At 33.8% G+C, this 26,886-nt stretch overlaps 2 protein-coding genes across 11 annotated transcripts in view; both read right to left on the bottom strand.

Annotated features, from left to right (window-relative positions):
- Positions 1–1,536: 1,536 nt before the first annotated feature.
- Positions 1,537–11,225, bottom strand: LOC134233569 (ventricular zone-expressed PH domain-containing protein homolog 1-like). Its single transcript, XM_062715532.1, has 15 exons — positions 11,208–11,225; positions 10,362–10,593; positions 10,098–10,242; positions 9,567–9,741; positions 8,760–8,923; positions 7,197–7,406; positions 6,183–6,397; positions 5,446–5,628; positions 4,964–5,069; positions 4,661–4,778; positions 4,399–4,538; positions 3,899–4,033; positions 3,223–3,372; positions 2,794–2,898; positions 1,537–2,389 (listed from the first exon to the last, which is right to left on the bottom strand). Exons 2-15 carry the CDS (start codon positions 10,568–10,570, stop codon positions 2,099–2,101), a joined length of 2,346 nt encoding a protein of 781 aa, XP_062571516.1. The 5' UTR covers positions 10,571–10,593; positions 11,208–11,225; the 3' UTR covers positions 1,537–2,098.
- A 3,720-nt stretch (positions 11,226–14,945) lies between these two features.
- LOC134233573 (tripartite motif-containing protein 3-like) overlaps positions 14,946–26,886 on the bottom strand; it is a 29,084-nt gene continuing 17,143 nt past the window's right edge. For 7 of the 10 annotated variants that reach the window (XM_062715542.1, XM_062715545.1, XM_062715543.1 and 4 more), the window contains 3 exons: positions 24,517–24,624; positions 16,079–18,127; positions 14,946–15,833 (listed from right to left, as the gene is read on the bottom strand). In XM_062715542.1, the coding sequence (XP_062571526.1) occupies positions 16,095–18,125 (2,031 nt within the window). In that variant the 5' untranslated portion in view covers positions 18,126–18,127; positions 24,517–24,624 and the 3' untranslated portion in view covers positions 14,946–15,833; positions 16,079–16,094. Of the gene's footprint in view, positions 15,834–16,078; positions 18,128–20,619; positions 20,851–21,977; positions 22,077–24,516; positions 24,625–24,790; positions 25,319–26,886 lie in introns of those variants that run through there. The other 3 variants (XM_062715547.1, XM_062715541.1, XM_062715550.1) reach the window with 3 other exon arrangements.

The following is a 26,886-nucleotide window of genomic DNA, read 5'->3' as shown; positions in this document are numbered from 1 at the left end:
GAAAAAATCTCAAACATTTTAGTAAATAATAACTGGTATAAACTTTGTTAATAGTACAAAACTTAATAATATTGCTGAAATGTATATAATAATTACTGAAAGACACATATAATTTGTAATTAATTGTTACATACCTGAACAGGTAGTGTTTCATTGATGTATTATATCTATACGCTGTAATTAATCGTAGAACTACTGCACTTTTACATGAAAATACATATACATGTAGTCATAAATGGAAATAACAAAAGTCAATGAACTCTATATTTGATAAAAAAAAAAAACAAAAAAAAAAACAAAAAAAAAACACTGTAGTCTAAACTACTAACAACTTCTAAATGTATTAAATATCTGCCTGTCCTTTATCTATTGCACATACATTTACTGAAGTTGTTATACATTACAAAAGAAACAAAGAAGTAGAAATATGGCACTTGTAACATTTGAGTCATGTTCTTACTTTCTTCAATTTACAATGAGTTCATTCTGAGGAAAAAAAGACATTGAAATACCTAAAAAATAAAACATATTAAATATATTGTATGAAAAGCCTATTGTTTACATGTAAATGACAGAAAAACCACAGAGTTCTGTATACAGGTTTATTTTCACCCCATCTAATTTTCGTCTTTTCACACCTGCAAACAATTTTGCCCCATTTTGAAGTTCTGATTATGCAAGAATGTTATTCTCCTTAAATATGCCCCTTTTTAATTTGCAACTGCAACAAGGACAAAAGGAGCATAAAGAGGGGTCGAAAATTTCCATGTATACAGTACTACGAAAATGTTCTATTGTATCAAATGATATACAGCTTAAAGGGGGGGGGGTTGTCAAGAGACAGATAATTACGGAGTTTGATTTCAAATAAACCACTTTACTGTTAATCCTTTGAGATAAATATGCACATCGTACATCTCTAGCCCCTAAATCATCATTTAAATACTTTTGTAGCAATTGTTACTGAACTTAAAGTTGATCAAAACAATAATATATTTTTGCATGCAGCAAAACACAGAAATAATTCTCATTTACCACTGTGGCTAAAGCCAAACTGAACTTGTAAACAATAAAAATATATCAAAACATGTAAGTTTCTTGGGAAAATTTAAGCAATATTAATATACATGTACATGTACCGGTACATGGAAGAGGAATAAAGGTTTTTTTGTAGTAGCTAGGTTTTACGATGTGTTGTCATTTCATACCAAAAAAATACAGCGTCTAACTAACAGATAGAGGTCAAAGTGCACAACAAAAAATGATATGTACAATTGAGATTCACTGATCCACAAAAAAGAAATCCTCAGCCCCTAATTACAAGTATAGAGTGGCTGCTGGGCGTGTAGTCAGGAGTGCAGACCCAGAGTGCAATTTTTTTTTTTTTCAAAGGCAAGTTACTTTCAATTTCAATTTTCCTACACAATTTTATTATACAACTATGTATTGATATTATTTCAAAATAGCTGTGATTTTGTTCTTCATTAAAAAGTGGGGGGGGGGGGGGCACCTAAAGGTCACTACGCCTATGTGACCTAAAGGTCAAGCCGACGTGGAATGTAAAACATAATTAGGACAATGCCCCAGACACAGGGATACTAATCTCCCTGTAGGAAGTACTCATTACAGTTAGTCATTATCTAAAATCAGGTACACAACACAATGACACCTAACTTCATTTTGTTAATATGTATAGTGTGTGGATAGTGTATATATATTTTTTTCTTTTGTAGAAAACAAATATCACAGTAATTCTAAAGCTGAACTATAAAATTACTAAAGGTTTGTATATTTCGACTTAGAAAAAAAAAATCAGTGGTTTTACTAACAATGTTGATCTTTCCATGCATGAAAATATGAATACAAAAGCTTTCTCAAGCAATTTCCTTGTAGAGGTAATGACAAAAGTTCGAAGCATTTAAAATAATGAAATAGACAACCTTGTGTCACAAACACATAGTAAACTTTACAGTCTTTGGCAAAATTAATCATATGAATGTTAAGTAAGGTACTATTAAGAAACCCCTTGAATGTTTATGAATATCTGTGACAAGGCTTTCAATACAAAATGAATTCACTTCAACTGAAATTTGCTACATCACAGCTTGGTATCCATGACAGACCTGGGTCTCTCAATAACTACATTATCCTGTCTAGGGGGCCCCTGATCCCCCGTCCCCACCCCCGTTTTAGAGCCCTCCCCTTTGTGTGCTTGAGCCACAGCAATATGTAAACACTGCACCCACTGTTCAATATTCTGGTGACCTTTGGCCTTGAAGGTGTACGACTGGTCAGCTGTAAATATTTCGAATGCCTTGGGTATATCACGGTAGCCTTTCCTGACTGCCTTTACACTCTGTATCTTACTTACGGGGAGGGTCTCATGTCGCTGTTAAAATAGATCAAATCTTTATAATATAAGCTTAAAATTAAATCTAGGAAAAGTTATGTTTTTTTAACATGTTAAATTTAGATATTCTGAAGAAAATTATTAACTAAGTAAGTATTTTATGAATCATACACATTTTTTCCATTATTCCATTTTATATTAAAAAAAAAAAAAAGAATCATTTTTCTTTTTGCACCTGTGAAGAACCCTTACTGCAGAGAACCTTCAAAATGAATGTAACAAGTTCTAATCATCTAGTCTGTTTCATCCTCTTTTTTATATAAAAAGATTTCCAGACAAGGGAACAGATTTAAAACCTGCCAAACTGTTGATGTAATGTCTATTTATAGTGTAGATAGATTAACTGTTGATGTCATGTCTATTTATAGTGTAGATGGATTTACCTGGTCACTCTTGCTGTAGGTAATCTGTGTCCCAGACAGAGTGAAGTACCTGGTCTTCCATCGTTTCAGGAACTTCCATTTTCCCTTCTTCTCTCTCAGCTGACCCTAAAGAGGAATGACATACAAGTTAACAGACTACACAACATAAGTATTATTGCTCTTCATCATGTCATAAATCGTACTAACTAAAAGGACTTCTCAAATCTCAACTTACCACTTTGACTTGTTAATTATGGTAACAACTAGGACTTGTTATCAAATGACTAGGATTTGTTAACTAACCAATAGGACTTTTTAACTTATCAATAGGATTTTAACAAAGCACTAGTTCTTTTTCATTAACCACTAGGACTTTTTAATTAACCTCTAGGACTTTATAACAAACCACTAGTTCTTTTTAAATTAACCACTAGGACTTTTTAATGTTACCGCTATGACTGGAGAGCCATTCTTCATCAAATCCCACATCTTCTCTGGGTGATTACACATAAAACAAGCCCAGTACTTCTTGGCAGCATTAAACTCAAACACGTCAAAAAAACGGGAACAGTGTAGCTCATGGATCAGAATATCTTGATCCTGGTGAAAAAAAAACATAGTGATGCAACCCCCAAATTCAATCATTCTATTAGTTATATTTCATGTAAGTAATACATATATGTACTTAGTTTCTTACAAAATACCGGTATTGCTAATTTTGCGATGAGTAAAGTATCACAAAATTAATCACCAGGCAAACCATTCTGAAAAGATGTACCAAACTAAAGGCATACTAAACAATCAACCAACACATTTTGAAAAATCTCTATTTTCTGCAAATATAAGCCCCATGCATGCATATGCTTTTTAACATTGAATCACAAAATTTTACTCCATTAAAGGTATCTGGGGATATGCAGTAATTTTAAAAGAAAATGAAGTTTTACTTTGAGGTACTGATTAGCATAATTTTTTATAAGTTTAACATCTTTTTTTTTAATTCCATTTCTGTTTTAAGCATGATGCTATGTAAAATATGGAATATTTTGAATATATAAAAAAGAGTAGGGAATTACAAAACTCTTAACAAATATTAAGATGAGAGTGTATTATACATAGAACTGACTTTTGCTGATGGGAATGAAGAGGTGACAAGAGTTAGGAAACTCCATGTTGATCTGTCTGTCTGTAGTGAGTCCCAGCAGGTCTTGAGTCGACTTATGCTGTAGTCATGCTGACTTAATGCTGATGCTGCTTTGGCCTGAAAGAGACAAGTTATAAATTTACATCTAACTATATTTATGAATTGTGATATTTGACACAAAGTAGATACATTAAATTCTGTGTGGAGATATTTCCTGTTAAACATGTAAATATTTCCATAAAATACTACTCATGCCATCTTCAAAAGAATATTCTCTGTCTTTAACCCAATACAAATATCCCAAGTTGTTATTATGAATACGCGCCTGGGGGCCATAAAACTTAGTTGAGCTCACTTTTGATCTCAGTCTCACTTTTCCAAAATAAATTCCTTTGGTAAAAGTGAGACTGAGATCAAAAGTGAGCTAGTCTATGTTTTATTGCCTCCAGGCCAGATCTCCATTACTGAGACTATAATCTAACCTGCGTAGATAGAAACATAAGGTGGATCCATGTTTTTGGGAGCTTTGTGTCCAGTGTGAAGTAGGATTTGTTATAAATACATTGATCTCCCTTACCACCACAAAGAAAGCTGAGTCTCAGGAATCGCTTGTGACGACCATCTGAAAAATACACATACATATCGACTGTCTACTAATCATCAAAGCATTATAATCTGCTCTAAAAATGGTAGCATTAGTTCCTTATCAATTGAATAAGCATGATCATAATAAAGCAATCTTACTAATAACACTGCAGACTTCTGGAAGAGGAATGCGAGCTGATATGTTCAGGATGAAGTTGCGGATTGTACTGAAATGTTTGTCACAGAAATGCTGTACACCATCACGCATAGACTCAACCTGCAAAAAGTAATAAAAATATATTACAATCTACATGTAAAAATCTCAACATTGTAGTCTTGGAATAGTCTGTTTTTAAAACAGGTCTCATTCATTTGGAATCTACTGACCAAGATCACTGATATCTGAGTACTGGTAGTAATAGAGAATATTAACTAGTATTAAATGGAGAATTGAGTACTCACTGAGGGTCCATGCTGACTACTGACAGAGCTCATCATGGACATTCTGTCTGTGTAGACTGACGCCGGACTGACCGGTCTGTCATAGCGACCTGTAGACAGGCTGGTTCTGTCAGAGTGGAAAAAATAATCAATCCATCACTGGTAACAACAGATGATAAAGCCAAAAGAAGTAGATGGTACACATGCTTAATTTGTGCACAAAACTACCTTATGTGCACTTTGCAATCTCTGTTAAACTAAGCTCATTTGAGTCCTTGGCATGGGAAAACTAAGAGAAGTGGAATTTTAAAATTTGTTTTTTCTTGATTTTTAAGTGAATTTTTAATCTGGATGATTTGACAAGACTCTGTTCATTAGACATATTTTACCTGATTGATTTGCCTAATGTTTGTTTACTAGACATACCTGGACGATTTGCTGAGACTATTCACTAGACATATTTTCCCTGTTTGATTTGCCTACTGTTTGTTTACTGGACATACCTGGAGGATTTGCCAAGACTCTGTTCACTAGACATATTGCTGGAGGGGATATTCATGCGTCGGACTGTGATACCGTTAGGATTGGCCGAGTTTGGGGGGTTCCCTACAGTAATCACTGTCACCGCCCCCTCAGTTTGACTGGATACTGACTTCATCTCCTTGTCCTTATCTATGGCACTAGACCTGTAATAGGGTAAACTCATGTTACATGAAACCATACACCTGTCAATAGCGCCCATTTTTACAAATCTGTGGATTTCTAACCAAGAATATTTATGATGTACCTGAAGAAACAAGAAGCCTATTGGAAAAGTGCTCATCTGAGTCACATTGTTGTCTGAAATGACTCAATATTAAAGGGACCTACTTCACTACTTGTGACGTCAAACTGAGTTATAAGACATTTAGATTGATTATTATAAAAATGTATTAAGTCTTGCAATTTTGTGGCAAGTCTTTATATCCTATACAAAACACTGAAGACGAACTCCATAAATGGAGCAAAAAAAGACATCTATGTGGAGATTCTTATTCCAGAAAGAAAGAATATTTATACATATCCTTTTTACATGTCTCTCTATAAAACAATTATTTTCTGTACATTTCCTGTAAATACATTTATTGAAGCTTCTTTCTTTGTCCCATATGATATATTATTTTTATCCTTTTTTACAAAAGGGAAGTAATTTGAATATGGCCAATAGGATTCAGTACATGTAAGTTATGGAAAGTCTTGCCTCTTTTTATTATCATCCTTCAGCTGTTGTACAAGGATGCGTACAGCACTGGAGCCATTCTGGGAGAGTTTACTGATTTTGTCCATGTTATCGGCCAGTAGTTCTGGGTGATTAATACTCAGGGCCTTAATTTCCTGTAGAATGACTGTCAATACGGCCTGGTCAGTCTGGGTTAGATTGGACACAAAGTAATTCATGCTCAGCTGGGCCTGCTCCTGTCAAAAATAGAATCAAAGGTATAGACCTATCATCAGTATACCTGCCAAAGCAGTTGTCTCAGTGTACTTGTATAATACATATACATGTACTCTGTACTGTAAACCAACTATTATTCACATTATCTTTTATTCATGATTTGTCAGTGTGAAATCGACCTGCAACCATTATTTCTCATGACTGAAGAAACATTCTTTTCATATGCAAAACAAAAAACTTGGGTTGCAGCTATTAATATTTGCGAGTTAAAGTACATCGCGAAACTTGCAGATTTCTTGCACACGAATAATACTTGGTTTACATTATGATATGTATGTCTTTGCTAAAATATCTTATTTTAGGGTTTGTTTTTTTTTTATTTTGTACATTTTTAAAAATGTATGCATATGTAGCTATCTTATCACAACCTTAAGTTTGTTTTAATTTATATATAATTTTTTCTAAGAATTTGTCATTGAAGTAAACGTACATAAACAAGTTTCCTCACAAAAAATTAGGGTACCTTACCAGGCATTTTTCATAAAACCCTTATGGATATATTCTGAATGGGCTTTTTCATAATTTTTGGTGTACTTGTATTTAAAAACATTCAGAAAACAATGTAGAAATAAGAAGAAAATGACAAATACAAATAATTTTTGATATATTACCAAGAATTACAAAAGATTTATTTGAGGAACGTGTCGTCTGACCTTAAAGTACAGGCTTATTTTGTATTTATTGTACCTTATAATATTTATCACAATCTGGAGCTGCTAATTTAAGAGATAAATGACCAAGGGAAATGATATTCCTTACCTCATTAATTGTTCCGACAGCTCCTATGATCTGGATGACATGGATCAGATGAATAGGCTGCTTCTCGGCCGAGGTTTTTAGCACCGACACATAACTGACAAAGGGGATTGGATTGGCTATTGCCATGTCAACAAACATCACCAAAATAAGGGGAGCTAACACTGATGTTGAAAGGTACTCAGACAGCTTAGGAATGTGTGCTTCTAATTTCTACGGAAAAATATATATATAACTAGAAATTTATCCCCAACAACCATCAAGTTTTTCTTGCGTGAAAATTAAACATAATATCATTGTTTATTAATAGAATTAATTGTAGATACAATTGATGCAATTTTATTTTCACTGTGAGCATTTTTAAAGAAATTGGTTTATAGCTATTGCTATTTTCTATTGTGGATGCATCCACTGACACATTCGGTCGAGTACATCCGGTGGCAATTTTAGCTGGCCAGTTGCTAGATGACTTCAAGCTCAAGAGCCATAAAAATATTACTGCACAAAAAGCAATCAGGAATGTTAAATAATTTGTGCATTTTAATTAAACGGCTTAATTCTTTTCAGTGAAAACTTAGTATTTTTATTTTTTAATCATGAATTTATAATCACAACTACAAATGTGTACATTGTATCATACAAAATGTTTAATCATGAAATTGTCAATTGTTAAATAGAATTTTTTACAGAGTTGATCCCTAGAGATTTGCTTGAATTAAATGTTTATTGCCATGCACTGTTCCCATGTGTAGTAAAATTTTTCATTGCACTCGTTCCTAATATTCAATAATGAACATAGATTTTACTTATTTTGTCATACTTTACGAGTAGCTGCAGAACTGTTGCTCTCTGTTTGAGAAAATTCGGACAGATAAAGCAGAGAGCTACAGATCCAAGCATTTTAAACCTTCGATTTACGCCGACAATTTTTGTCGCTCACTTCGGGTATTATTTCTTGTTGTTTATGCTTTCCCTATCTTTTAGAATGGTACACGATAATTAATGGTACATGATAATTAATCATAAATTTAACTCTTATTTTTGATATTTACCTTTTAATGGTCAGAAACAGTCCTGTATATGGTTTTGTAATGTTCGACGTCCGTAACCACAAACGGCCGTTTGTTTGCGTTGAAAGGTAAATAAAATACAGTGGACCCTCATTTATCCGGACGCTTTGGTTCCCAGTCAATTTGTCCGGATATGTGAAGCATCCGGATATCTGAATCACCAGTTAAACAAAACATAATAACATTTTAAAATTTCGTTCCGATGAAAAATCGTCCGGATACTGAAGCATAATGTGTTATTAATTATTAGTTTAATGTGTTATTAATTATTAGATAACATTTATAAAGCTAGAAAAAGTATGAAATACAAGAAATAATATCCGAAGTGAGCGACAAAAAAATTGGTGGTGTAAATTGAAGGTTTTTACAATGCTTGGATCTGTAGCTCTCTGCGTTATCTGTCCGAATTTTCTCAAGCAGAGAGCTACAGTTCTGCAGCTAACTTTATGAGATGTGCCTTTTATATTCAACTGTTCCCATTACATGTATTGTTTACCTGTGGTTTATGTTTGGCCACCATGGAGAACACCTGACACAGACTACTTCTCTCTGACACATCACACTGATCTAGTATGTCCATCAGTCTGTCTGTACAGTCAATGATTGGATCACTATTCTGGGCATAGATCTGAGGAAGAACTGTGCTAAGAATGTAGTTTCCTTTAAAAGAAAATTAAATAGTAAATAGATAATCATCTTAAGCACATAAAATAAAAAATAAAGTTCAACTGTAATTACATTCTTTTGTTTAAAAAAATGATTTTTATTAAATGCTTCTTAGAGCTGTGCCCATTTTTCAAAAGGACTTACAACTTGAGACCAAATTTAATTCTTCATACATTTTGTATAACTTTTTTATTGACATCTGTCATCACATCAAAAATTACTTTTACCTTTTCTATTTTTCAATTTATTCTTTTTTTCTCAAAATTTGAAGCCATGAATGGAAATATATATGACGAAAAGATTTTTCTTTAACAGAACATCCTTTACATTTAACTGTACTATACATTCTATTCCTGGAATGTGACATGTCATTTTTGTTTAATGCATTGTATCCTCACATTTTTTTAACTCCCAATCATACACACTTACCTAAAAATAATTTTTTTTCTACTCACAGAAAAATTTACAAAAGCAATGTGAAAAACAGATTAACCGAAGAATTGATGTAAAATAACCCCAAAAATTTATTTCTCAAATTTAACAAAGCCATCTTCAATGTAAAAATTCAATATTGCACATATAATCTTCATCATTTCCTGACAACTTCTTTTGTCACCCTGTTCTGCTTTATACAAACCTCTAAACATGCTGTTAAGGATGATTTCCATGTGTTTAGCCAGGAGATCAGCGTTGTCTAGTGCTGCCAGGGACAGATAACTGGAGACATTGCGACTCAACTCCTTATTGTCACTGCTGAGGAAATTGACCACCACTGGAATAGCCATTGTCATTACCTTACACTTCCCATAGTGCTGAAACCAAATTCAGGTCAATTATCTACAGACATGCATTTTTAAATTTTATTACAGATACCAAAATTTGCATATACAGTTATAAACATCAGTATCTTGAATACTGATATCTTGAAAGCCAATGATATTATGAAACAATTTGAAAGTCCCAATCACTTTTACACAAAGTATTTTACCCTGTACATCTTGAATCCCAAAAGTTTTTCTTGGTCCCATTGAGTTCAAGGTACTAGCAAGGATTGACTTTATTTCTTTTAAAACAGATGGTTAATTTCTTTATTTTTCACTCAGCTTTCTTTACACATCTTCACCTAACTCTAACTTTTCAATCTCTCTTTTTCCACACTTGTACTTACCATAAACAGACAGCTCATGATGTCTGAGGCTACCTTGGCATGGGGAGGGTCCTTGTCCTGGCTGACCGGGTCAAGGTTATGTTGCTGACACAACTGTAGGAGATGCACCAGTCCTGATGAGTGTTCCTCTATTGTATCCATTTCCCTGTTGACAAAATAGACATGGATCTAAATATTAATACCTGTAAACAGTGTGTATTTCAAACTGCCTTTAATAAATGAAAGGAGTAAATTCAAAATTTAAAAAAGACAAAGCTGAATCACCTGATGGCTGTTGTGACACGAGTGATACAAATCTCCACCACGCTCTGGTCATTATCGTTAGAGACATAGTCCTCTGTATCGATTATGTCCCCTATTTTTTTCAGAGCAGTGCTAATGTCACCATTTATTTCATGATCCTCCAATGAGAACAGGTCTCCAGCCTTTGATAAATCCTTTTCATTTAGAACTTTGGCCAACAACTCATGCATTGTTACAGAAGATCTACATGTACCTGCAAAAATTTCATTTGATTCACACATTCACTTAAACACTCATATTTGTGACAGAAATCTTAATTTTTTCATGAAAAAAAATATTTATCAATACACCTATGTAATTAAGCAATTACAGGTTTGATCAATACTGGATTTATCAATGCTGTTTTAACTACCGGTGAACAGTACCTTTCCCCTTTTGAAAAAATATCCAAATTCCACTGTTTGTAATGTAAAATATCTTGATTAATCACACATATAACATTTTAAAACTATATTTATGATAAATCTAGAATTTACTTCAGATTAGTTCTGAGTCTATAAATACAAATTCTAGCAATATTTATTTGAAAATTGCCATGGCAGATGCCCGTAGACTTCCAAAACAGCCGGTTAAAGAGCTATCACATCTGTAAAATTGTATATACTTGAGTTGCCGTCTAAATAATACACTTGACTTGAAATACCAATGGATTTTGAAACTTGAAAGTAAAATGGTTTGAACCAACCACCGCAAATGTGGATTCATTCTTTTTGAAACAATAAAATAAAATGTATTTCATGAGTACTTAACTTTTAATCAATTAAATATGTATAAATTTGCTTTACCAATATGTAAATGACCAATTACCTGGATAATTTGATTTTACTTTTCAACTAAACTTTTCATCTCTTGCACTTCCGGTTTCGTTTCCAAAACAATAAACATTAAGTCGTGCGAAGATGTTTCTATTTGTAAAGTTTAAATGCTTTTTTAAAAATAATTTTATATAAATGCTTTTTATTAAAACAATTTTATTAAAGTGGAAAGAATAAAAAATACCATTACAATTAATAAAATAAGATATTCAATATTAACCCTTCCCCTGCAAAATTCATTATGTAATTAAATATATAAATAAACCTCAAATTCTAAATATATAAATAAACCTCAAATTCATTCTTAGAAAGTGACAGATCTAGAATATATTTGATTTGGATATTATTGAACATTTTCCAAGAAATAAATTATGTTTCTTTTTACCAATTTCAGAGTCTCTGAATTCAATAATTCTTGAATGAGATATGAAACAATTTACATACAATCAATCAACTTCAAGCAAGTAAAAATTTCACAGTTTTTCTGCCAATGAACTTGCTGGAATGACCTTAGATCAAGGTCATGACCTGTCTTCAAAACATTAGTTATATTTGTGTTTAGTATAAACTTCTGATCCTTATCCATTAGAAAGTTATGGAACAGATTCATATTTCACATGCACTTTTTCTCCCATTGATCTTAAATGAACTTGCCAAAATGACCTTGAGTTAGATCAAGATCAAGTTTTATGCCCTAATAAATTTTTATCTTTAGTATCGACTTCCAATGAGCCTCCATTAGAAAGATATAGATAGAACACAAATAAAACAATTTATTTCCAGTGACAAGCTAGCTGGCATGTGACCGCAGGTCAATACATACCCTCATATCAAATGCAATAATTCTCCATATTAACAAAACATGGTAAGGAGAGCTAGGAATTAAGATGACTTCAGGTCATATGCAACCTTTTTATGCAGTATGAACTTCAACTGTTTCTCCAAAGAAAACTTGTAAACCTATTTTTTCTGTCAGTGACCTTGAGCTTAGCACAGTGACCTTATTTAACAAATCCTCATACCATAAACAATTTTGGTACCAAGTATTAAGTACTAATTAGTCTCTATTGGAAAGTTACATTATGGACAGGATACAAATATTTTTTTTTTCTTTTTCGCTACTGACCTTGAACTTGCTAGAGTGACAAAGGCCTTAAATCATATGCAATATGTATGATAAGTATGATCCTCTAACATTCTCTATTACAAGAGATGTCAATACTGAAATTAAACAATTTTTTTCCTTAATTAAGTGAAACTTGAACAAATGATTTTAGGTCAAGGTCATCATTGCATAGACATAGACAAGGCAACTCTTTTTGAATTTTCAAGTATTGGGGTAAAATTCCTACTTTAAGAGAATGTTACATTTTCTTCAAGATTCAATGTTATAATAAATCAAGAAATGTTTCATAACTTACTAATATTTTCCTTAATTTTTCAACATCAAAATATTTTATTAAATCATTGACTTTGAATGTATGAATTGTAGACTTGATGAAAAATTCCTCAAGATTTTTATTTACAATAATAATCATTTCCTTACTGGGTGTTTTTTTTCAAGTTGGTAAGGAGACGACAAAAATAAAATTCATTTCAAAGATGGCCTCTGCGAAATCTTTTTTTTTAAACAGTCTAGGTTGTTTATTTTAGGTATATAAAATAGAGAATGAACTATAGAACAAAAGACATTATCATTTTCATGATTTTTATTTTCATGTGTAAATAAGGAAATGCTTGTATAACTTTTTAATGGCAGTTTATATCTTACAGGAAATATGCTAGCAGAAGCATTATCTTTCAAAAACAGTAATACTTTGAACTCAAACAACAAAATCTGTTATACAAGATAACCACTCCAACTTCATACAAAATCCAAATACAAGCATTATAACTCACAGTATGTGAATATGGATTCTAACTAAACCTTTCTAAAGCACAGTATAATCTAAAAAATAAAATTTAATTCTAAAGAACATTGTATAAATATTTTTGTAAAATTATTTCAAAACTCCTAGCAGCTAAGAAATTCTGTCTCAAATGATTCTAAAAAAAAAAATTTACATGTTTTATCAAAGATAATAATTTGTTTTCTTAAAAGTAAAACAGTTGAAGAGGATAGTTTCAAAAAAGTTACACCATATCAAGAAACAATATACCAAATAAGTTATTCCTTTTAGCTCCTCGCTGTCATGGTACTCAATGGTCATTGTGTGTGGCATTTATTGTCATAACATTGCTAATATTTATAATAATTTTTAAGTCTCTTAGTTTCTACACAATTGCTACCAAATTTAAAACACAATTATCTCTCTTGACCACTTTTTTAATATCACCTGATTTGTGCATGCATATAACCTCTCATAAACATCAGAATTTTTTTTACTATATGATTTCTTATCACATTATTTTTCAAAGCTCAAAATTATTCAATGGATGTAGAAATACTATTTTTCCCCCCAGATATACAAAAGAAACCAAACATACATATGTACGTATAAGGAGCTCATGAGTTGGCACATATCGACCTGATTCATACATACAAAATTAATCTTCTTCAAATTTAACACAATCCAGAAATAAAGACAAGCTAATTCAGAGAATTTGAGTCCCCCGCTTAGGGAAAAAGTAAACCATGCGCAGTTCGTGGAGGGGGGGGGGTGTCGGATCCCCCTGACTTAAGTTGTAAATAATTAAATTTGTAGAATTATTAAATGTATACATGTATACTGAAGCAAATAAAATACATGTATGTCAATATGCATATAAAGATTTGATTGCTTATTCTTTATTACGTGTATAGAAGATTCTTTTTATATGGAATATTTATCACACTGTAATAATGATTTTATAACCTCATAAATTTTTCATTTCACATGCTGAATACTATCATTTAGTAAAAAAAAAAGTATTTAAAAAAAAAAAAAAGAAAGCATCGGAGATTACACTTGAAGCGAGAGACATGACCACTGGACCACGGAATCGCTTTACCCGATGTGAAGTATATGCAGAACTGAAGTCACATATATGTATATATTCATGTTTTCATGTTGGTATTCTCAAAATTTTACACAATCCATGGTGTTTGATTTATTTAGCCTGTATTAAACAGTTCTAATAGATGTAATAAGAACATAAAGTCCGCCGATAACCTTTTTTATACGAAATAACTCTCCTCATGCCCCTGCGCTAAAAATAGCGACATGTAATACTATAAATACTAATAAAACAACGGGTCGGGGCACTTTGAGAGGTGCGAGAGACGTCCTAGGGAGTTTTGGTATAAAATTACATTGCATAAGCTCAAAATCTTCTTGAAATATCGCCCGGAAATGATAGTATTACACACAGACAGAATGTATAAATTTACGACCTTGAACTTTAACCTTTTGACCTCAAAATCAATAGGGGTCTTCCTTAGGCCACAGGGAGTTTGTTATATAAAATTTCATTGCAATAGCTCAAATGGTTCTAGAGATATCGTGTGGAAACGAAAGTGTTTTAACATACAGAATTTGCTTATTTACGACCTTGACCTTTGAACCTCAAAATAAATAGGGGGTCTTCCTTAGGCCATAGGGAGTTGCTATGCTAAATTTCATTGCAAAAGCTCAAAGGGTTCTCGAGATATCGTGTGGAAACGAAAGCGTTACAGACAGACAGAAAGACGGACGGACGGACGGACAAACCCAAATTAATATCCCCCACTTTTCAAGCGGGGGACAAAAATATAAATATCAATATACATCGCTCATTCCTTAGAGTTAAAATGGACAAAGTTGATTTGGAGATTCTTACATTGACAGCAGTGCTACAAGTAACATCTAATCAAGCAGCTCATTTATGCCATAGTAAACAATCAAGTCAAAAGTCCAAAACTTTTGTCATTCACTTAAAAAATATGTAAACGTCACATCAATTTGAGATAATGAGAATAATCTACATATTATCTAAAACAGAGCTCAATGACAAATGTTTAAAAGAATGGCTTCCCGTGTAAGACATCAATACATGATTATATACACATGCAGAGCTGGTCACATTAGAAGTTTGTAGGTACTCAGATTTAGCTTGATAAAAATGATGATTGGTGATGGCTGACAGAACTATCTTACATTCAACTTACAGGTCAATGCATAATACTTGGCTGATTGTCTATAACGCTTTTGAATACACACAAAATGTATACATTGTGTTAAGTAGTCGGGGGGTTAGGATAACTTGTAATTTCACAATTCTTCATTTTTCCTTAATTACTGTATGCTTATAAGCCAAAATATAGATGAAAAATTTAAAGAGCATGCTATCTGAATCATATTTCATATGTTGTCATATCATTTCCATACATAAAAATGAAAATATGTGCATATAGGGATGATTCATATAAACTGTCTCCTAGAAGTCTAGTTATCACATGAACTTTTACTTTCAGTCTTACACACGGTGTCTTGAGTGAGACACACGTTGTCATTGCACTGGTTTTCTTCTGTAGGTTGGGTTTTGTTAGCTATTCTTCCTAATGTAGGAATGGATTTCACTATTATATCACATGGTGCTGATTGCTTGGTCATAGGAACTGTTCCATAGTGTATTTAGGGCTAGTGGGTTTTACTTTCATCTACAAAGAAAGGATGAAAATACACATACCTACATGTGTTGAATAAATGCTTAATTGAGTTTTTATCAAATAAAAGTCATAAAATTTTCTGACATAAAAGCCATTAAAATGTATGTTATGAAAATGTCTCTCTTTCTCTTGCAATTTTTGGTTTTCAAAATAACACAAGACAATTAAGTCAATATCTGCACTAATAGCTTTATGCTTTCCACTATTAGTTATTCCAATTAGCATGCTTTTATTACCTTGTAGAGGAGGCGTCTATCTGTAACGATATTTCTTTAGACAGTCATTGCCAAGATCAACGACATACACATGGTGATCTGGTGAAGTTGCCAGGCCACTCGGGCGCTTCAATCGATCACTGTTGCTGTCAATACAGAACATCACCTTTCCACTAGAGTTCATGACCTGCACAAAACTCTTTCCTTTTTCAATTTTCGTGGCCAAAATGTGGCCACCACCATCTACCACTAGGCCACTATATTGCCCTTTCTTTTGGTCTGGAATTGAGCGAGAAAATTTGCCATCTCTGCTAAAAATTTGTATTCTGTGGTCAGCGACTAGTATTTCATCACATTTGCCTACAGCTATGGCACAAATAACCTTAAACTGTCCATCTTTTTCTCCTTTCCCTCCAAACGTAGTAAGGGGCTTACCAATGGCATCAAACATGAACATTTTGTTGGCACCATGATCTGCTACTATGATTTCCCCTCTACTGTTGACGGCAATTTCAGTTGGCTCCTGGAAATCGGAGCACGTGAATTTGTTGACTAGCTCACCCTCTTTGGTCACTATGGAGACAGTCTTGGTCCTCCAGTTGACCACTGCTATATTGCCCTCTGGGGTCAAGGCCAGACCAGTCCCTCCCTGATTCTCCAGCCCCACGGGGCCAATATGCCTGATGACCTCGCCAGAGCTACTAATGACTTTAATTCTACTGTTACCCGTATCAGAAACAAACAGAGTCCCTTCACTGTCCATCACTACTCTCACAGGCTGAACAAAATTCTCCTCCCCCTTTCCCCGAGACCCTAACTTCCACACTGGATTTATGTGATCTGAGACATCCACCACATAGGGACTTCCTTTGATTGGTCGGTTGAAAATACTGACAAAAATTTTCACCTTTCCCGCCCTCGGTGGAACGTACTGCACTTCATAGGAACCATCATCTCTATCCCTGACTTTTGATTCCACGAGTTCTCCCTTCTCTGTGCGTACCTCTGTACACACTGGGTCAGAGCCATTAGTTCTGGGGTTACCATGGTAATCTACTGTGTTGATTGTCATGGAGGACTTGAGATGAGAAATAGCCTCGCCCGTTTTTGCTGAACATAAAGCAGGAAAAGTTGTGGAAGTGTTAATTTTACCAAACTCATTCAAGGCCTTGCTAATTTCCCTCATGGAACTATTGTGCTTGAATTCATATTTCATGAAGGAATTTTCTCTTGGTTCTGATAGAGTATTTGTTGCATCGAGTTTCTCATTGAGATCCCCGATTTTCTTTGTAATGTTTCGGACCTCCACTTGGAACTGAAGTCCATCACAATCACTCTGTACCCTGTCCTTTTCAGTCTGGATCAAATCCAGTTGTTCACGTAAAATCTTACGCTTGTCTTCTCGTATTTTGCGTACCCACTGTAGGCAGTCATGCCTGCGTTTGTCCACCATGGCTATAATATCTTGGAATGATCTGTTGATAGATTCTACAGTCTTTTCTACAGAGTTTTCTAAAAGTTGCATTTCAGCAGAAACATTGTCATATGCATGGTTAAGATTTTTGATACATAGATGGGCCTTATACAGGAGTATTTCCGACATCCTTTTTATGGCTATAGAGAATGGAATCACAGTGTGTTGACTAGCCCCTGCCCCGTTATGCTGACCCCCACTACACTGGGTACAAAATACAGAATCACAGGTCTCACAGAACAGCAGCTCCTGAGTGGAATGTGTTGAGCACTTGGGTATGACGTCACGGCGCTGTTGCTGCATCAAATCTAACAGCTGATTCACTATGTAACTAGGTGGAAATGCTACGACACCGCCTCGAGGAATACCGATGTGTTCTCGACAGATAGGACATCGGAAATAGCCAGTGTCATGGACTTGTGCTTCCACGATCCTCTCTAGGCAGTTCTTACACACAGTATGGGAGCATGGCAGGAGTTTGGGGGAATGCTCCACAGCGTCATAGATACACAGACAGGTGCCACAGGTCAGGAAGCTGTCGTTAAAATCCTCATAATTTATAGATACTGTCTCCACCAAAGTTTGTGACATCATATCTGTAAAGATATAGGATATCAAACATTACCATTGCTGTCATTAACAAACAAAAATATTCAATATAAGCGATACTTTTATCTTTGTCATTCACATGTGCATGATAAACAATGGAAAAAGAAACGAACCTGCCTTTATGCAATTTAATTAGGATGCCCAACATAACCACACATACACAAGTTATATGACTATATTTGTCCTGACCAAGTCATCTAACATAAGAACCCTCTCACATCGGCATAGTTGTTATGTAGCGGTGAGTCCTTTACGTGAACTACTTCACTGTAACAGCTAGTACATTATCGCAGCCTAATGACACACAGTGCAGACATTTATTTATTTACAGTTTACGCCTCGGTAATCAGGTCACTGATCCAAATGTACAGCCAGTCACGGATGACTGGATAGGTTAACTGGGGAGATCAATTTCTGATACATTATCACTCTGTTTCAATGGGATCTTCTTACCTGTAACGATCACAGGTGACAAATATTGCCACACCTCCAGGTATCCTGTGTTTACCTGTCTCAGGAATGCAGGTGTACACACTTAAAACATTCAGGAAGGATAACTCATCTTAATTTACAAGTTTTTTTGCAGGACAAGAATGTGCATATATATCTAGTGCAAATTTTTTACAGGTTTTATCAATCATCAGTTACCTGGTACTTTTTTTTTTTACCAAGTGCTAGGGCATATCTTATTTTCTCAAATTTAAATGAATTGCATATATTTTGGTAACCATTGAGGAAGTTTGGCTTAATTAAAATACATATGCCAACCACATTTATTTATGAATTAAATATTATCTTTGTCTCTCTAAGGAGAAGGTTATTTATGTTTTTACGACACAGTCATTTAAATGACAAATAAACATTGCAGATATGTAAAACGCCTACTTTGACAATTTGTGAACTATAACATCAAGACTATTGTAGTCAGTATTGATCTTATTCCCAAGGTTCTTCTCATTAGGCCTTCAGAATGGGGTCTGTAGCCCAATTATACGTGACTACTAAGCCAACTTCTTCTAGGTGCCACAACACAGAACAACACAATACACATTTGTAACGTTACCCTCGCCTGCATTATTGATGGGGCCTGCTATTGCCAAACCTATAATGTGAGACCAATACACAAAGCTACTGTAAATGGTCTGTCAATAATTAAGTACTATCACTTCATTTCATTAATTGCCTCTAATCAATATTCTTCCACAGAAATCCCCCAGTCCTGGCTGACCCCCTTCACATGCTAACAGATATTGACTTTCACCTCCAACTCAAAGGCATCAAAACTGCTGTTTAAACAAAACACACTACTTGACCGAATTCCAGTTTTATAAATACAGTAACTATATATCTATTAACCTAAACTAACCCAATCAGCAATATTCCACACTGGAAGCTTTTATCTTGCTTATTAAATATTATTATATTACAACTCACAGTGATGCCAAAAAAATTCAAGATTGCTAAGTGAAGCTGTTGTGGTTAGTGAACTTGCTTGACAACAGGAGATCTGCTGCCTGCCACCATCTGTTGGCCGGGCTGAACTGATAATGAAGGCCTTAATTACTGGCCACTGCTCTACAGTACATTACACAAAAGTTAATCACCCTTACATCATTTCTCATTTACACAGACTTGTCATATGAAGCTAATAACCCCACAGGTCAATTCATCCACAATATCTCTCTAGTCCTAATACATGTATACAACTGAAATATGTTACAATCTAAAATAGGATTCAGAGCAAAAATTTGACAAAAATACGAAAAGAAATGATGAGATTTCCTATATCTTTATATAACTTTCTTTCAATTCATATTCCTTTACTCTTTGAAAGGATTTCACAAAATTATATTCAATCATCTTTCATATCTAAACAAAATCCAAAGTGGTTACTGCTTGTGGTATGATAAGCAGATTGCCTAATTCAAAATGAAAAATTTAATGTTAATTCAACTTATCTGATACATTATCTTATAAACTTGTAAGCTGTGAATTTATTTTCAACAATTTTATAGATTATACACATTCCAAGAAATTTAAACAAAGCAGAACATTTAAACTTTTTTTTTATATATCAGGAAGTTTCAGTTTGTTTAAGGAAACCAATTTTGAAATCTTCTGGTATACATGTATACGTTTTGGTAATTACTAGCAATTTTCAAGTTTACAGGGTACTTTAAATATTTTAAAAATAAAACAAACAAAACAAAACCATTAGTGCATATGCCTCAATAATAAGGCTAATTGCACTCTCACTTTGATGCTATATGCAGCTAACACTTGCAAATCAACAGTAATTGTTAGGGGAAGTTTTATAAAATTTTGTTTTAGAGAGAATTTTTCACTATTCAAAGCTATTATAGGAACAGCAGCTTTTTCCTCTTGTTTAAGCAACTTCAATAAAACGAAGCTAATTCAACTGAATTCAGTTTGCAGTTTAACAACATAGAACAAAAGGCAAAGAGATCAAGTAACTTACAATAAAAGACTAAACTCCAGGAATTGCCCACACAAGAATGTTATCACCCATGTCCATAATGTCACGAGTTCCAACAAGAATCCTCCATGTCTGTAACATTGTGAGTTCCTTGGTTAACTGCAAGCCTTCTCACTTTTTCTCTGTCCGGTAACTCCCCACACAATCAATACTCATACACCAATCACTGTTATTTATTGGAAGTTAGTCCGACCCCCTCAAATGTCAACCATGTAAACAGCTGAATACAGAATTTATAATCCGTTCAGCACAATTTTTCAGTATTACGACACTTTATCAATCATTTTGGAGAGCAATAGACTGGGGATTATATCATCTTCTATTGTATACCTGTATACCCCTAATTATAAATTCCTGTGCCATTCCTGCTAGAGATATCATCAGTTTGGTGTTAAATGGCCCTACGGTCCCCTCTCTACAAACACACAATCTCTTCTGCACACACTTCAACAATTAGCCACAGACAAAGAAGGCCAATATAAGACTGGAGATTTCACAACATCCACCTTGTTTACAAACTGTATCTAACATACTCTGAAACCAACACCTCCAGATAAGACCTTCATGGATCTAGATAAAGTGTGGAAATAACCCCAGTCCACTATCGACACCCTGCAGGTACAGAACTCTGCTGCATCAAGCAGTTTACAGGTGCCAAGATGTCAAAGTCTTGGTCATTCACCTTGTATTAACACCTGTTCGTACCTATATTTATCTATATATGTAGGAATCCTGAGTGTACATTGCATTGACAGATTTATCATATGACGAACTGTTGACAAACAAGGCAAATGAACTTTATACCTCACTGCAACATCAAGATCACCATTCTAAAAGCACTTTCTATCCTCTTTATTTTCTACAGGAAAAAAACTGAACTCATATATATATATATATACTAAAAATACATGTAACAGGGGTGTCCAAATAAAATTATTTTTAATGTGATAAATTAAGTGGTCTGAGATATAAAATTTCAAAATCCATATGTTCTCAAATAACAAATCTGATACAAAAATGATAAATTATGCAAACGGCATGAAAACACAAAACTTATAATTTATTGAAAATTGTTTATAACATAAATCATTGTATGAAATTTCTGCATGCAGACTTAGCAATAAGTATAATCTGATCCTTCTGACATGTCAATCAAATGAACGTTATTAAAAGAAATGTTTGAAATATCTAGACACACTCAACGTAGTTCACAAAAGAGACTTACTAAAAAGCAGATAATGGCAAATTTCCCCTTACAAGGCCAACGCTATAATATGTCAGCTGATCAGAACAAAAACAATGAAAAAGGAAGATCTGCACATTGCTGGGTAATTACTCACTGAGGGAAGAGACAATGTATTGCATCATTATCATAAACAGCATCCCATGTGTACACAGATAGTAGCTGTATGCTGCACTTGTAAGAAATAAAACTGATTATTGCAATGACAATCATAGGACCTCTTATGTAACAGGCATTGTGTCTGAGATCCTCTGCATAATAGAGCACTCAAGTACATTAAATAAATTTCCTAGTTGTTTTTATGGTTAAATCTTGATCTTATGAAAAAGATACGAGGCCAGGATATTCATTCTGTAAATGTCTTAGTCTTACTAACAAACTTCTATGCATATACATATAAATCATACATGTTAACTCTACCGATTTAGGCGGGAGTCTACCGCTTTTTTAATCCATCTCCCGCCTACCGATTTTATTCGTTAATCTACCGCTTTTCTATAAAAGTTTTGTCTAAAGTATTTTAGGTTCGCTTGGGTATCCATTTTTGAAGCCATTCGTCATGAAATCTCGTAAGATATCGCGTGATTTAACCCGGAATCATACAAACGCTTTTTTTTGTACCGATGTGTACTTAGATTTCAAGCAGTATGTGACAACGACAACAGCACAAAAATCAGTGATTACATTGGTTACGATAAATTTCGAGGACATAACAGCAATGAAAAAGGAGAAATAGTATTTTAGAATTGCATGAAAACGTTTACATCGTCTATAAAAGCACAGGAGCTCGAAATTTTATAAATAAAATCAATAGAAATTACTCGATTGACCAAGCTATGACACACATTTCTACTTTCGTTTTCGATCATCGCAGGAAATCCGATTTTGTAACGAAACATAGGGACTAGTTCTAGATCTAGACTGAACTTTGTCATCATTTGTTGTGTTTAACAATTGAATGAACATTCAGAATTATTGCTTCCTTTCTAGGCTATATCAGGAAAGATCACTCCTCAAAAGGCTGAGCTTAGCCAATCAAAGCAAAATGATAACCATAAAAATATTTGAATACGTATAATTTATGTCAAACTTAATGTGTTTCTGCCTATTTTTTGCAATAGATATTTCAGATTAATTATTGTATTTTCATTTAAGGCCATACATGTATATTTCATGTAATATATCTTCATAAATTCAATCGTAAAAAAACGCGCGCTCAATGCTACCGCTTTTATGGTCAGAATCTCCCTATTTTTCATCACAATAGGTTAACATGTATGTATAAATATATATAGCTTCAAAAGCTGAAACTTTAAAAGAGGTAATTCTGAGCAAAAACTCAAGATGGCATACCTGACTTTCTTAAACCAATTCCGAACCCATTATTTCTATTTTTTAGTAAGAATCAGAAAAGCATTTCCCCCAGAGTAAAGAAGTGGAAAGTTCAACCTGTAAGACACTTCTGAAACTAATAGATGCCATGTCAATCAATTCCCGAGAAACCACTAATTGTTTTAGACCTCCTACACTGTACACCAACTGCACACAGGCAAAAACTGCTGAAATGTGTTTCCCCAGCTTTTAAGAGGGAAATTAGTTAATAGGGAAAAATTGTTGATGAGATGCTAAAAATGATGCTCTTTGTAGAATGGAGCAAATGCCTTCATTCAAAACAAATTTCTTCCAGACAACAAGAAAATACATTATGGATACATGTATCATTTTATGAATTGGATTGCATTCTGCTCTTTGGCCTTACTTCTCAGAGTAATTACAATGGGGATCTAGGATAACTGATATATCAATATCAGCTATGTCTAGTACTATGACTTCCCCTGCTTCAAAGAGAATCAAACAATGGAAGCAGATCCAAACTGCTAGATCAGAAGATAAGAACAGATGTACACGTCAAGGAACAGTAAACTATAGGGGCCTATCTCTACTGTATATCATGAATAAAAGAACATACTAATAAAATGTGAAAATGCAGAATTTTTTCCCCTTTTTTTCATCCCCCACTTTCATGGAAAGTGGGGGATATTAATTTTGGCCTGTCTTTCTGTCCATCTACTTGTATATTTCTGTCTTTTACACTTTTATTTCTGTGCAATGTCTCAAGAAGCCTTTGAACTTTTGCAATGAAATTTCACATAACTCCCTTTGGCCTAAAGAAGACCCACATTGATTTTGAGGTCAAAAGGTCAAAGGTCAAGGTTATAGATTCTGTCTGTTTTAAGTCTACTGCTTCCATGTGATTTTGAGCTTTTGCAATGGAATTTTATACCATACCTCCCTATGGCCTTTCCCGCCCCTTTTAAAGCACCCCTCCCCTTAGATCCGTACATGCTCTTCTTTTTTCCTCTCTGGAGGACAGATCCTCAGAGTTGCTTATTTTCATAACTTTTTCTTTTTTATCTATCTAAATTAATTACTTTGAGATAAAAGATTCTTAGAAAAATTCAGAGCATAACAGAAAATGCTTAGCAGGAAAGAACCATATCCATATCATACAATGTGCGTAAAACACACTACTTGATCAGCCTTAACCACAGATTGAAGAGTCAATGACTGGTGAACAGTATTGGATATATTATAGATAATGAGAATGAACATGCAACAGGCTTATAAATACTAACCTGTCAGCAAACCAAGGAGACTTCCTAGAACAGATGAAGCTTACAGTCCATATAGTAGTGGGCCTCATTGGGTTATTCCTTGGTCATACTGGTCTCTGTGCCTCAAACCTACAGAAAAAAAGTCTTTTTCATTAGTTGGGTCATTAATTCTGTGAACAGATGGATGAACTCTTAAAAATTAGTTTCCTCCATAAATGAATACATTACTGAGGAAATAACAAGGTATTAAGACAAATTGATTTTTCATGTAAAAATCAGCTAATATTTGATTAACCTTCACTGTGAGATATGCTGGATCAATGACCATCATTCTTAGCAAAATCATTGACCATCATTCTTAGCAACCTGTGTAGCAGTTCCCGAGAACACTGACAAGTAATTCCATCCTTGGATAGGCAAATTAGCTGAGGTCATACAAAAAATAACTCCAAAGAGATTTCTGAAGAGATCATCCTGAAATTTCTCTGGGAATCTGAATCAAATGTTATTAAGCCAAACCCAAGAGCATTTCTACAATGTCACAATCGACAAATAAAGCATAATTAATATGTCTGGCTGAAGTGTGTGCTTTTTCTTCCAAGAGACATTAACAATCTACAAGACAGACAGGAATGGCCAGAGCCAGAGAGTCATGCCAGACATTAAGTTTCCTAACAACAGCTGTTGGCATTGGCTTTTTCATCTGCTTGCATGACTCTTAAGTTTTTTTCCTGCACATCCAATCAATAATGGTGCATACTGAAGGAAACAAATGGCCACATTAAGTCTGTATCAAAGTCAGGATCCCCAAATCACTGTAACCACCCCACACATTACAAGATAAAACTGCTCACTGAAATATCCTTGATGTAGCAGAAAAACACCCTCTTTGTGTTTCTATAATCACTATATCATAGTTAATCAAACAATTTCAATTTGACATACACCAGGCTTATTCAGCTACTATCCTATCATATTTTTATGATATCTGAGGCATTATGTAACATCTCTACAAAATTTTATCTGGAATAAAAAGAGCCAAATCTCTGTAAACTTTGAGCGTGTGTTAGATAAACTCCAGGGAACAGGGTGTTATCAATAATTCCTATAGCTCACCTGACAAATCGATGAGGGAGGTAGAGTACCATATGTATGTGTGACTTTTCAGTTTGATTCAAGATTCAGTCTAAGGATTAACAACAATACTAGGCCTCTAATCATGGAGAGAGAGTAAAAACTGAAACTGAGATTCTCTAGAGAGTCATATGATAAGGAATTATGTAGGTCACATGCAGCATCAAAATGCTGCCTCAAAAGTTTAATTGCATGGACAGAGGTATCCCAAACTTTACTTGTAAATTTACTAAAGCCTGCCTCAAGACTTTGAATGCATTTTCAGGGCAAAGCAATATGTGCAATTTTTTTCCAAACATATTTACCTTAAAACCACAGTAGTCTTGCAATATTTAGAAAATATCGCTACTCTGCAATTTTAACCATGGCAAATTACCAATGTATGACATAATTAAGAAGACACTTCTGGAAAATCCAAAACATGTGTTTCCAGGACAGTGTGTGACAAATTGATTTTCCATAAATCATCAAATATTTGTTCTAGGGAAAAAGGATGAGGTTAATTTGTCATATTTTCTTTCTTAATGAACAGTGCCTGATATGATAACAATTTTTACCTTAATTGAATATCATAAATCATGGTAATGATTTATCAGTGACATTAATTAACCATTACGTAATGTTGCGGAGCCTGGCTATACTTTGCAAATCACTCTCCCCCAAAAATGGCAAAGATGAAGGGAAGCAACCATGGATACAAATTAATATTATTTACAAAACCAAAAGTTAATTAATCATAATGTGCATCACCGTTCAAATCTCACCATTTATTAATATGAAAACAAATGTGATTTTATCTACATGTACAGACTCCCTCTCAGATTTTGATTACCTCAATAAAAATTCAAGTATATTAAAAATGGTTCAAAAAACATTAAAATCTTCTTGCATTAATAAAAAAACAAGAAATTTTATATTGAACTATATGATATCCAAACACTGACATTTGAAATATCATGGATATGTTGAACTGATTAAGTAGTAACAACAACATATTCTTCATGTATATTTCACCCTCAATATCACGAAGCATTGGCCATCTGGACACTTTTTATGTCCCACCATGTTTGAGATAATAAGATTTGACTGTACATTTTATTTTATCACATAAGGAATTCTACCCAAATATTTCTTTGAAAGAAACCAGGTTTACTAAGCGCTAATTTGGAGTATTCCTTAATTAAATTATAATTACATAAGATTTGTTGATACTTAAAATTTAAAAGAAATCAATTTTTAAATTTGCTGAGAAAGGGA

The sequence above is a fragment of the Saccostrea cucullata genome, unplaced genomic scaffold (genome assembly GCF_032062105.1).
Source record: "Saccostrea cucullata isolate Sc308-1 unplaced genomic scaffold, CSIRO_AGI_Scuc_v1 ctg902, whole genome shotgun sequence".
NCBI classification, from domain to species: domain Eukaryota; kingdom Metazoa; phylum Mollusca; class Bivalvia; order Ostreida; family Ostreidae; genus Saccostrea; species Saccostrea cuccullata.
Note: the sequence above shows the minus strand (reverse complement) of the source record. Positions and strands in the feature narration are given on the sequence as shown.